The sequence below is a fragment of the Theobroma cacao genome, chromosome 9, assembly GCF_053813885.1.
Source record: "Theobroma cacao isolate CCN51 chromosome 9, ASM5381388v1, whole genome shotgun sequence".
NCBI classification, from domain to species: domain Eukaryota; kingdom Viridiplantae; phylum Streptophyta; class Magnoliopsida; order Malvales; family Malvaceae; genus Theobroma; species Theobroma cacao.
Genome location: NC_142647.1, coordinates 46,349,124 through 46,361,688, shown reverse-complemented (window position 1 = coordinate 46,361,688; position 12,565 = coordinate 46,349,124). Strand labels below are relative to the sequence as shown.

Here is a 12,565-nt window from a genome sequence, read left to right as displayed (position 1 = left end):
GTGGTTGAGTAATGCCGCCCTTTGCAATTTGGAGATTTTGTCATTTTAAAGGCAATGGAGCATATAAGAATTGAGAAGAGAACCAAAATAAAATTTAAAAAGAAATATTTTTTATACACAAAACAAATCGGTAATCTCAAAATCAATTAAACCATTTGTGTAAGGTTATTCGTAACGATTTCGGATTTAAGATTATCCTTATAGTCCGATGCAGTTCAAGGTCGTCCTTAGATTTGTTATTTTCTTTCAAAACTAACAATTAAAGTGATTATGTTTCACTGACGCAAATATAAATTACCTGCAAATAGTAAGTTAAATTCATGAATACTACAAGAAGATTCGTGCATCCATGTTACAATTCATATTATAATTTATTTATTCATTTATTGTTAGATTTTAACCATTTTAGGGTCGTAATGCTTTGTTTAGTACATATTATTAGTAAGTTCTTATATATTCATTTAACAATTATATTAGATATAAACATTTTAAATAAATAACTCTTTAACTCAATAGTTGTTATTTTTAAAAAAAATCACCCTTTTAAAGTGTTCAAGTCTTTCGGTTTACAAATATTTAGCTTATATTTTATATAGTTTTCAAATGATCATAAGTTAGAATCTATTTGTAACTCGGTTCTACGATCTGATCTTTCAACTTAATATGAGTTGCGTAGTTGGTATCTGTCTAAAATCACGGATTACTCTAAAAATGTCAGTCCCAAAAATTTTGAACCCTAAACCACCCGTTTAATTATAGAATCGCCTTAAAATCGACCTAAACTCATCCTTCCCTAAGGATTCGTGGGTGATTGTAAACTGTTGCTAATCCCTACAAACCTCGGTAGATGTGGTCTACGTCTCAAATAATAGTTTGTTTATTTTTATTTAGCTAAAAGTCTTACAAATTAAATGAAGTTTTGCACTTATTTTAGAAATATTATTTTTAATGATTTTTTGCCAGTATTATGATTTAGTTTATTTATTAATTTTGTATTACTTAATAAACAAAAAATTCTGTGTGATTGTATAAGTTCTATAAAAAAACTGTATTGATTTATCATTACTTAATAAAAATTTAAAAACACACAACAAAGAAAACAAAATATGCAAATGAACAGGAAAATTAAGCGAAACACATGCTACCCGTGTCCGGTTTGCTCTTTTAAGCAACGGCCCATGTTTATCATATTATTAATATATTTATCATATTATATATATTTACCCCATTACTCAATATGTAGTTGTGCCCCTAATGTATCATAGGCATGCCCGTCCATCTCTAGTTGTTACATGAGACAATATAGAAATGCTTAAAAAAAGCTAATTTTAATTAAGTTTAAATCTTAAAAGAGTATTCTTAATTTTGATAAAAAATTAATTACTTTAGACTCAATCTCAGTTTGTATTATTTTATTCATGTGACATGTGATGCAATTTAATAATATAATTACATGACAATTGATGTAATATTTTTTCTTTTTTATTTTTTATCATATTGTTTATCTTAAAATTACGTAATTTTGAATAAACATATAAGAGTTTTTTCAAAAAACTTCTCTTTTTCTTTTTTTTTTTTTGAAAAAAGAAAACTTAAATATTGAGGGCAAGATTTTGCTATTGTCTCTTTTTCCTTTTTCCTCTCTCTTCCTTCCGCACTTCCACCTATTGATTTTAACCAAATCTCAAAAAGAAAAACTAAATATCGGATTTTAAATTTTCGATTTTCTTTTTAGATTTGGAAAATGAAAGAATTTTGAAAATTATTCCCATTAATGGAAAGAGGAGAATGAAAAGAATCGAATTTTTTTTTTTTTCTGATTTTGATGTTGATAAACAACCACAAGTGACGACTGACGACGAAGGCAATGGTCGTGGTTCATTGGATTTTGGCTTTTGGTTGTTGGTTCTCTTCTGTATGGTCACGTCAAGTAATATTTCATGTGGGTAAAAAAAAAAACAATAACATTAGGTCTAATCACAATTATTTTTCCGTTAAGTTAAAAGTTTTGTTTGATTTAAAATAAAAATTTTAAAATTTATTTGAAGACAATAAAAAATTAAGAGGTTAATCAAATAATAAGTATAGCATATGGGCTTTTTTAGGATATATGCCATTTAATTACAATTGTACTTAATTAGACCAAAGAAAAGGCAAATAAATCCTGCAAAATTTGTCAAAAGGTTTGAACCATAGGCTTCCAAAATAGATAATTATTTATATACAATACGCAAAATCAATTAAACCTACAACAATAATTACATTTAAAAAAATTTAATATTAAATACGTAACCACAAAGATGAACACACATTTCAAAAACATTAAATATTAAATAAATGATCCCAAACACAATCAAACCTATAATAAACATTTAAAACAATTTCAATAGTAAATATGTATAGGATGACCTCTAAATTCATAGGACCACCTCAAAATTATTAACCCCAATTCCAACTTTTAAGTAAAAATTCATAAGCGTTCTACCAAAATGATCAGAGCCGTTCATAGTAATGACCAAAGGAATCCAATATGTATACTTTCAGACAGTTGGCAAAAAAAATAATAACATTAGGTCTAATTATATTTCCGTTAAGTTAAAAGTTTTATTTGATTTAAAATAAAAATTTTAAAATTTATTTGAATACAATAAAAAATTAAGAGCTTAATCAAATAATAAGTATAGCATATGGGCTTTTTTAGGATATATGCCATTTAATTACAATTGTACTTAATTAGACCAAAGAAAAGGCAAATAAATCCTGCAAAATTTGTCAAAAGGTTTGAACCATAGGCTTCCAAAATAGATAATTATTTATATACAATACGCAAAATCAATTAAACCTACAACAATAATTACATTTAAAAAAATTTAATATTAAATACGTAACCACAAAGATGAACACACATTTCAAAAACATTAAATATTAAATAAATGATCCCAAACACAATCAAACCTATAATAAACATTTAAAACAATTTCAATAGTAAATATGTATAGGATGACCTCTAAATTCATAGGACCACCTCAAAATTATTAACCCCAATTCCAACTTTTAAGTAAAAATTCATAAGCGTTCTACCAAAATGATCAGAGCCGTTCATAGTAATGACCAAAGGAATCCAATATGTATACTTTCAGACAGTTGGCAAAAAAAATAATAACATTAGGTCTAATTATATTTTCGTTAAGTTAAAAGTTTTATTTGATTTAAAATAAAAATTTTAAAATTTATTTGAATACAATAAAAAATTAAGAGCTTAATCAAATAATAAGTATAGCATATGGGCTTTTTTAGGATATATGCCATTTAATTACAATTGTACTTAATTAGACCAAAGAAAAGGCAAATAAATCCTGCAAAATTTGTCAAAAGGTTTGAACCATAGGCTTCCAAAATAGATAATTATTTATATACAATACGCAAAATCAATTAAACCTACAACAATAATTACATTTAAAAAAATTTAATATTAAATACGTAACCACAAAGATGAACACACATTTCAAAAACATTAAATATTAAATAAATGATCCCAAACACAATCAAACCTATAATAAACATTTAAAACAATTTCAATAGTAAATATGTATAGGATGACCTCTAAATTCATAGGACCACCTCAAAATTATTAACCCCAATTCCAACTTTTAAGTAAAAATTCATAAGCGTTCTACCAAAATGATCAGAGCCGTTCATAGTAATGACCAAAGGAATCCAATATGTATACTTCTCAGACAGTTGGTAAAAAAATTTTTAAAAAATAAAAATAAAATCTCATTTACTTTGATTATTTTTCCGTAAGCGATACTTGCAAACAGGGGCGAGCATGGTCCACTTTACAGTTTTTTTTTTTAAATGATAATTAAACCAATAATATTTCACTATTATAAATGTAAATTACATGCAAATAGTGTGGCCATATTCATAAATACTACAAGAAAACTCATATATCCCTTGTACACTTCACACTATGATTCATTTATTCATTTAGTGTTATAATAGTTGTTTAGTATTATTAGTAGTTTTTTATTTATTCATTTATTGTTTATATTGGATAAAATATTTTAAGGAAATAAGTCTTTAACTTAACAGTTAAAGATCTTTAAAACAAATATCCTTTTTTAAGGGTTAAAGTGTTGCATTTTACAAATATTTAGCTTATATTTTACATAGTTTTCATATGATCACGAGTTAATATTTCATTTATAACTTGATCTTACGTTCTACTTGGATTGATAAGTGCCTAAAATTGTGGATTAATCTAAAAATATCGATTCTAATAAAAAAATTTAAATCATGAATCACCCATCTAATTACACAGTCATTTTAAAATTAATCTAAAACTCATCAATCACTAACGGTTTGTGGGTGACAATTAATTGTTGCTAAACCGTACTTACAAACTTTGGTAAATAAAGTCCACTTCTCAAATGCTTATTTGTTAATTTTCATTTACGTTGAAACCTTAAAAATTAAATTAAATTTAATACTTACTTCAGGAAAAAAAAGTTATAAGATTTTTTCACCAGTATTATGATTTAGTTTATTAATTAATTTGTATTAGTTAGTTAATTAACAAAAAATTTGTGTGATCGTACAAGTTCTATAACAAAAAATCGTACAGATTTTGTTGTTAATCTAATTTACCTTATTACTTTAACAAAGAAAAGAAATATACAAATGAAAAGGAAATTAAGCAAATCCGATGCTAATCGTGACCGGTTCGCTCATTTAAATCAATGGCCCATATTTGTGTTTGTCATTGTGAAGTAAAGGACTGTTATTTACGTCATTTTCGCTTTATATATATATGAAAAAAATAAAGTAAGCGAAGTTGATATTATAATAAATATTATTAATACAAGTATTTATAAAAATAACTCTTGTAGATAAGATATTTTTAAAAATATTTTTTTTATAATTTTAATAATTTTTAATTAAATTGGATAAAATTACCCTTAATGAAATTACTCGTCATAGTTAGGTTGTTATACGATATGTATAAAAATATGTAACATTATAATTAGGTTGTTATACGTCATGTAAAAAAATATGTGACATCTCATGGTTAAGTTGTTACATGTCATAATTAGGTTGTTACACATCATATATAAAAACATGTGACATATCATGGTTATATTGTTAGATGTAATGGTTAAGTTATTACACATCATATACAAAAACATGTGACACAGTTAGGTTGTTACACGCCATATTGAATAAAAATATTGTTGTTACACGTCATATTCAAAAACATTTTGTTACACTTTAATGCTTAATATTATTATTACTTATGAACCAAAACTTCAAATCTTTTCGACTCTCATTATTTTTTTTGTTTTTTTGACAATTTGACATCGATTAAAGTGTTTTTCACATGTGTTCATAAACCAAAACACAAATTTTCTTATCTAAAACACCTATTTCTATTAAAAATCGAAAAAAATTTTCTTTGAAAACTTAAGTTTATAAATTTCAAAATTTTGAGTTTACTGCTGTTTAGGTTTTGAATTAATCCAATTAAAAGTTATTTTAAATATCTGTGATCATTTTTACCATTTTAGTTTTATCTAAAATACTTAAAAATCAAAATTTTCAAATAACTACTCACCCAAGCATATCAAAACCATCGTTTGATGTCTTGTAAGCGTAAGAAAAAGAAATCTAAAAACGTGAGAGAGAAATCGGAAGCATAGCAGACGAATGTCAAAAAGAGAAATCGATAAAATTAAAGAGAGTGTGATAGTGAGAGAAAAAATCGAAAGTACAAATTGTGATAAATTATAATAAATAGTTTAATTTATTTAAAATAATTTTAAAAATATTTTTATCAAATCATAACTAAATATGATTAAAAATAATTAAATTTATTTTTATAATTATTTTTGAAATGTCTTTATCAATCAATAAAGGTTTTAAAGAAGGTTTTTTTTTCTGCTTTCTTATTGGATTAATTCCTTTGATTTGATTATTGAATCTGATTCTATGAATGTTGTCGAATGAATCAAATGTCCTGATGATGCTCCATGGAGTTTGAGACACATTATTCTTCTGATTGGGTCTTTTAATATCTCAAGTTGGTGTCTGGTCGATTGTTCGTACTCCTCCTCGTTCCGTTAATTCCATTGCTGATTCTCTTGCCAAAGAAGGTGTGAGACGTGCTCAACCTCTCATTCTGCTCTCATAACTGTTTGGGTTCTGTCCTTTGTTTCTCTAATGCTCTGTCTCCTGCTTTCTCTCTAAGTTCTCTATGCATTTTTTATCTTGTTCTTTGTGTTTCTGCTGCTTTGCTGGTCTGCGATTGCTTCTTTGTTGCTCCTGATGTTTTGCCCCTGGGACTTCCTTCTCTACTGATTCATGTCCATGGTTGCTGGCTTTTGCTCTCTGCCTTCTGCCTCCTTGGTTCTGGTTTGCCCTCTTGTTATTCTGCCTCCTACTTTCTTTGTTCGTCTTGCGGGGAATTTTTTTTATTTTTTATTCTACTGATGCTTGTTCCGTTTGCTGGCGAGATGCGCTTTCATCTCTTTGCTTCTCCTTCTCCTCTCTGTCTTGTTGCTTTGTTTTTTGCTCTTTTCTTTTATCAGATTTTGTACCTTTTGATACTAAATAAAATTCTTCTGATTTTTATCTTAAAAAAATAAAACTCAAAAAAATTTATACATTATTTAAAAAATTTTAAATAAGTTTTTATTTTTATTTTTTTATAATTAATTAATTTTTTATATTTTTATTTTGAATCAAATAAATCATTATTACTAATGTTAACTAATTATTATTAGTTAAACTATTACTTATCATTTTATATTTATTTGTCGCTAAGTGAAGAGTAAAAAATGTCACATGGACTTATCATTATACATATTATCATACCACATTAACATATCATGTCATTATTAATTATGATATATTAATATGTCACGTTATTATCAATCATAATATAATAATATGTCATGTTAGTATCATATAGTAAATAATGACAAGTGATATTATAACTAAATCAACTATTAATTATAAAAATTTATTTGATTCAAAATAAAAATATAAAATTTATTTGAATTTTTCTTAATACTTCAAGAATTTTTTTAAATATTATACCTATTAATAATATAGTTGTTGTATTGATTGAATAAGAAATTTATGATTTTAGAAAATAAAAAATCATATGTAATAATGGTTAGATAAAAAAATTAAAGAGAATGAAGTTAATAGTAAAGTTTAAATCCTTTTATTGAAAGAGGGAAGGTCTTTGCCAGTCCCATCTACATTGATTTAAGGATGTGTTTGGTATTTTATTAAGAATGTGATTGTAGCTTTGCAGCATTTAGTATAATATGAAAAAATGATTATCATAAAGAATATGATTACATTATATTATTTGGTTTACAAGCATTTTACTAGATATATAAGATCAATTTACAAAATTATCTTTATATATGAAAATATAAAATTAAATCACTATATTCTTTTTAAATGTAAATTTTTAATTTTTTAAACTTTATTTCTTAAAATAATAAATAATAATATAAAAAATAACATAATATTTTAATATTAAAAAATAAAATTATTAAATATTTATTTTTAATAAATAAATAAATAAATTAAATTTATTTTATAAAAATATTAATTAATTAATTAAATTACCACGCAATCCACCAGTTTCTTTTTCGTTCTTTCATTTTTTTTCCTCTTATTTCTTCCTGCACCCGTCGTCCTCTCCAATGGGCTCCTCTTTTTTTTTTTTTTCCTCTCTCCTACCTTGTTGCTTTCTGGTGATGGGCTCTTCTATATTTTTCTTTTCTTTCTTTTTTTTCTCTAGTTCCTCCTTGCACTATGGTGATGGGCTCTTCTTCTTTTCTTCCTTTTTCTCTCTCCTTCCTCCTTGCTCCCATCACCAAATTCAAATGGCGCCCCCTCTCCTCCCCAGAGAGTTCAGCTCGCGGGGCTTTCTGTCATTTTGGTACACTTTACTCTCTCTCAGTCAAGACAAAGTAACATTCCCTCCAATCCAAAAGAAAATCATCTTCTCTCCCATGGTTGCAATCTAATACCTATGCAAAGTTACATTCCCATCGACTTCATATGCCAAACGGTACAAAGTCTTTCCCACCAATTAAAATCTCTGTAAAGTGATGCACTTTCCATGTATCAAACGCCTGTAAGTGTTAGGTACGAAACTTAAACTTAATCTCGTAGAGCTTTCAACTCTGAAAAATAGAACTCCTTAGCATGATTGTGACATTAGGTACGTACCAAATGTTCTATGGTGCACATTGGTTGCTTTTAATTGCTACAATTCAAGCGAAAGCAACTGGTCAAACTGGTTCAAGGAGACAGAGCTAGTAGAAAAAAACAAGAAATGAAATGTTTTCTCACACTCTCACTTAATAATATATTTATCGTATTGATTGAATAGGAAATTTATGATTTGAGAAAATAAAAAATTATATGTAATAATGGTTAGATAAAAAATTAAAGGGAATGAAGTTAATCCTAATCTCGTGGAGCTTTCAACTCCTTGGCATGATTGTGACATTAGGTACGTGCCAAATTTTCTGTGCTGCACACTGGCTCGTTTAAATTGCTACAATTTAAGCGAAAGCAACCGGTCAAACCGGTTCGAGGAGTCAGAGCTAGTAGAAAAAAACAGGAAATGAAATGTTCTCTCACACTCTCGCTTGTTTCACATCTCCACTTCCTCGCAGGTAAAGCCCTGAGATCTCCAGCTTTGTCACTGGCGACTCACTGCACTCCTCATTCCTTTTATTTATGTTCCTTGTTAGAGTAATAATGGAATTGTAATGTCCTTTACATATAGTAATATTTTAAATAGCTTTATCTTCTCATGTTGTAGAGGTATTTTATATTGATTTTGAGGTCCTTCAGCACAGATATGTCTTCGAAGGTGGATGACAAACCCATTACCCGCGTTCTCTTTTGTGGACCGCATTTTCCAGCTTCACAGAATTATACTAGAGAATACTTGGAGAAGTATCCTTTTATCCAGGCAATTTGCTCAAATTCTCATCTTATGCACTTATTTGCAGAAAGATTCGTACCTAAATTAATTTTAAAGCATTATCATTAACCAAAGACATACTAACAAGCATATGCCAAATCCTGCAATCAAATGCAAGTTGTTATACGCAACCTAACAAGTTCTTTTTCTTCTTTCTGTGGAGTTGAAGTTTCTGTGTTGAATATTGAGCTTCTCTAGCTATTTAACTTGTTGTAGGTTGATGAAGTGGCCCTCAAGGATGTTCCAGATCATATTGGGAACTACCATCTCTGTGTTGTGTTAAACATGCGATTAGATTCAAATGTTATATCTCGTGCCAATCAGATGAAGCTAATAATGCAGTTTGGTGTTGGCTTAGAAGGTGTTAAATAATTATTCCTTTATAAGTTATAATGTCCACACAGCACGTACTGGTATAAAACTTTTCCTTTTTCCTACGTTTGCATTGAGGGGTTGATGTTGATGCTGCTACAAGGCTTGGCATTAAAGTCGCCAGAATTCCGGGTGATGCAACTGGAAATGCTGCATCTTGTGCTGAAATGGCTATATATCTAATCTTGGGTCTTCTCCGGAAACAGGTTTAATTATTTATCTGATTTTTAGTAACTGAAAAAATTGCCTTACTTGTCTAATATGTTAATACGATTATAGTTAAACATGAAAAGTAGTTGACTTCATGCTAATTGGGAGGTCAGTTCACCATCCTTTCAGTCGTCTTAGTTGTAGCATGCACTTGAAAGCTGTATCAGGTTATAGAAATATAAGAGACTTCGCAATATTGAAACGTTTTTATCAACTGAACAAACCAATGTTGATGACCAGAGTGATTGTGGTGCCCTTGCAGAATGAGATGCAAATTTCTGTAAAGCAGAAAAAGCTTGGAGAGCCTCTTGGGGAAACACTTTTCGGGAAAACGGTGAGTTTCTCTACTTTATTCTTTTTCCTCTGCCTCGGTACTTCTTTGACATTCTTGTATTTAAATATTTTCATGAAAACTGGACCTGTCCATTCTTATTTCTCTTTTGCTTTTCATGGTGACTTTGCTAATATGGTCGATGAGTGAATGCTTGAAGGTTATAGTTTTGATACCATTATACCAAGTTGAATTGAAAATAAAAAGCTTTACCCCATTCTGGCATAACAAGTGACACAAACTAGTTGCTTAGTTTTGTAGTGAAGGAAGACAACCAGACAGCCTTTAATTTGACCTGGATTCAGGCATGAAATTGAACATCGTCTGTGATCAGACATTGAATATTGAGTACAGAGCACAATCAATTTCCTGTTGCTGTGCCTATTTTCGCATGTTTTTCCTTGCTTAGAAATTGCAAGGTGTTAAGGGGACATCAATTATGGTAACCGTGCATGTGTTATTACCTCACTGCATTGAGATTTTGGATACGAAAAAAGCAGAAAACAGTTAAAGGTGGATACGAGAATTTATACATTTCAACGTGTTTATTCAAACACTTGTGCTTAAGAGCCTAAGCCTTATTTAGACTTTTGTTTCTAGGATTGATATGTTTGTTTTCAATGAATTCTTGGCAAGGCAGTCTTATTATCTTCTTTCAAAAAAGTTACTCCATTAACAACTATTCATTCACCATTAAGGTGGATGGTCTCGTGCTTCAAATCTTTATCTCCATCATTTCATATCTTGTTTGATGTTTTACATATTATACCCTGCTTGTGTAGGTCTTTATAATGGGATTTGGAAATATTGGAATTGCTCTAGCAAATCTCTTGAAACCATTTGGTGTTAAAATTATTGCTACAAAAAGGAGCTGGGCCACAAATTTGCAAGTTCCTGTTCCAAAAGGTATGGAGGATCCATTAAGTAATTAAATAGTGAAACTCAGCATTTGTGAAGGCATTTTCATTCAGTAAATATTTCAGCAGCTAAAACTCAAAACGAGATCGTTGATAAATTGGTTGATAAGAAAGGCAGACATGGAGATATTTACGAGTTAGCGAGCTATGCCGATATAGTTGTTTGTTGCTTAAGTTTGACTAAAGAAACAGTAAGGCTGCTCTTACCTACATCTGCTACAAAATTTATTCTCCATCACTAACGATTCGGACGTTTCAAACTTGCAGATTGGCGTTATAAACAAGTCCTTCATATCTTCAATGAAAAAGGTTCAGTTCAAATGCACTACATTATTTTCACAGCACATAACATGTTGCATCTCTTCAACAAACTTTCATTGTTTAATTTCTATCGAATTAGTTGCTCTCATTGTTGGCTACTTGGCTGGATGTGTGATTCCAGGGTGCCCTTTTGATAAATATTGCTCGAGGTGGTCTTCTAGACTATGAGGCTGTTGTGCATCATCTTGAGTCTGAACACTTGGGAGGCTTAGGAATTGATGTTGCATGGACAGAACCATTTGACCCTGATGATCCAATTTTGAAATTCAAGAATGTTATAATCACACCTCATGTTGCTGGCATTACTGAACAGTCTTTTAGATCAATGGCTAAGGTATGCATCTTATCAAAATTTTTAGGTTGTTGAGCTTGAAACTAAAGTGAATTTCATTTGTCATTGTAAAAAAACTCTCTTCTATTCGGTCTATCTTAAGCCTAGAATATTTGATCCTTCTGCTTAAATTCTTGTGTTTATGAGCTGAAACATTCCAGTAAAAGCTTGAATTCTTGTATCTATGTTAAGGATTTTTTGTTCTCTTAGTTGTATTATTTGAATTTCTAAGTATGATTGGCCTCTTTTATTTTGCTAATTGCAGGTTGTGGGTGATGTTGCCTTACAACTTCACGTTGGAACTCCTTTGACAGGGATAGAATTGGTCAATTAAACCTATCAATCCATTTAAGGTTCAGTAGATTCGTCCTGGTGTTGGCTCCTGCAAAATCCAGGGTATTTACCCCTTTTAAGAGATTGCCTAGCTAAAGGAAGTTAAAATAGGTTCAGTAGACTGCTTTGAGGATCCTCCTAAGATATCTGTACTTGATCATATCTACATGATAAAAATAAATTATAGATATAAGCTTGGGACATCCTCTATATCCAAATATAAGTTGGGAGACTTGTTGACAATATTTGATCTTAACAAATATAGATTACTTATCATAAAGTTTGATATGATAGAGCAAACCTGATTTCCTATTTGTACTATACATGATGAGCCCATTATCTTGATATGTGAATCGTATATTAAGTGAGATGTGTCTTGTTCTTACACGTGAAGGATGATGTTAGATGGCAACAAGAAAAATATATATCCATAAAGTTTAGATTATTTTGAATCCCTGCATTCATATAGGTAAAGGAGTAGATACAGCAGTCTAGCTGTTATTGACATGAGTTGTTCTAGAACTGGATGCTCTTTGCTGGAATAAGCTTACTTTCAAAGGCACTTATATGTTGACCTAGCACATCCCTCTAAACATATATGACACAAACATGTTTTCCATCTTTTGCACAACCCAGGTGATCGCTTTCTATAGAAATTCTAGAAATCATGATTCATCAATGCATTTCAATATCACTTCTCCATAACGTTTTCCATTTGCATTTTCTTTCTG

At 29.3% G+C, this 12,565-nt stretch overlaps 1 protein-coding gene across 4 annotated transcripts; it reads left to right on the top strand.

Annotated features, from left to right (window-relative positions):
* Positions 1-6,057: 6,057 nt before the first annotated feature.
* Positions 6,058-12,202, top strand: LOC18590371 (uncharacterized). 4 transcript variants are annotated; one of them, XM_088809496.1, is made up of 11 exons: positions 6,058-6,152; positions 8,540-8,705; positions 8,887-9,007; positions 9,236-9,380; positions 9,470-9,597; positions 9,864-9,935; positions 10,715-10,838; positions 10,916-11,040; positions 11,117-11,158; positions 11,292-11,504; positions 11,767-12,202. In XM_088809496.1, exons 2-11 carry the CDS (start codon positions 8,659-8,661, stop codon positions 11,833-11,835), a joined length of 1,086 nt encoding a protein of 361 aa, XP_088665622.1. In that variant the 5' UTR covers positions 6,058-6,152; positions 8,540-8,658; the 3' UTR covers positions 11,836-12,202. The 4 variants fall into 4 exon arrangements, with proteins under 4 accessions (XP_088665622.1, XP_088665623.1, XP_017983621.2 ...); XM_088809495.1 differs by lacking the exon at positions 6,058-6,152 and adding an exon at positions 6,180-6,411 and having other exon boundaries at positions 8,892-9,007; XM_088809497.1 differs by lacking the exon at positions 8,540-8,705 and having other exon boundaries at positions 6,091-6,152.
* The last annotated feature ends 363 nt before the right edge of the window (positions 12,203-12,565 follow it).

Excerpts from the sequence above, each read along its gene's own strand:
- LOC18590371 (XM_088809495.1), top strand. The coding sequence starts at position 6,361 with ATGTCCATGGTTGCTGGCTTTTGCTCTCTGCCTTCTGCCTCCTTGGTT. Across the intron at positions 9,381-9,469 it reads GTTTGGTGTTGGCTTAGAAG|GGGTTGATGTTGATGCTGCT; the intron begins GTGTTAAATAAT and ends GTTTGCATTGAG. Across the intron at positions 11,159-11,291 it reads TCATATCTTCAATGAAAAAG|GGTGCCCTTTTGATAAATAT; the intron begins GTTCAGTTCAAA and ends GTGTGATTCCAG.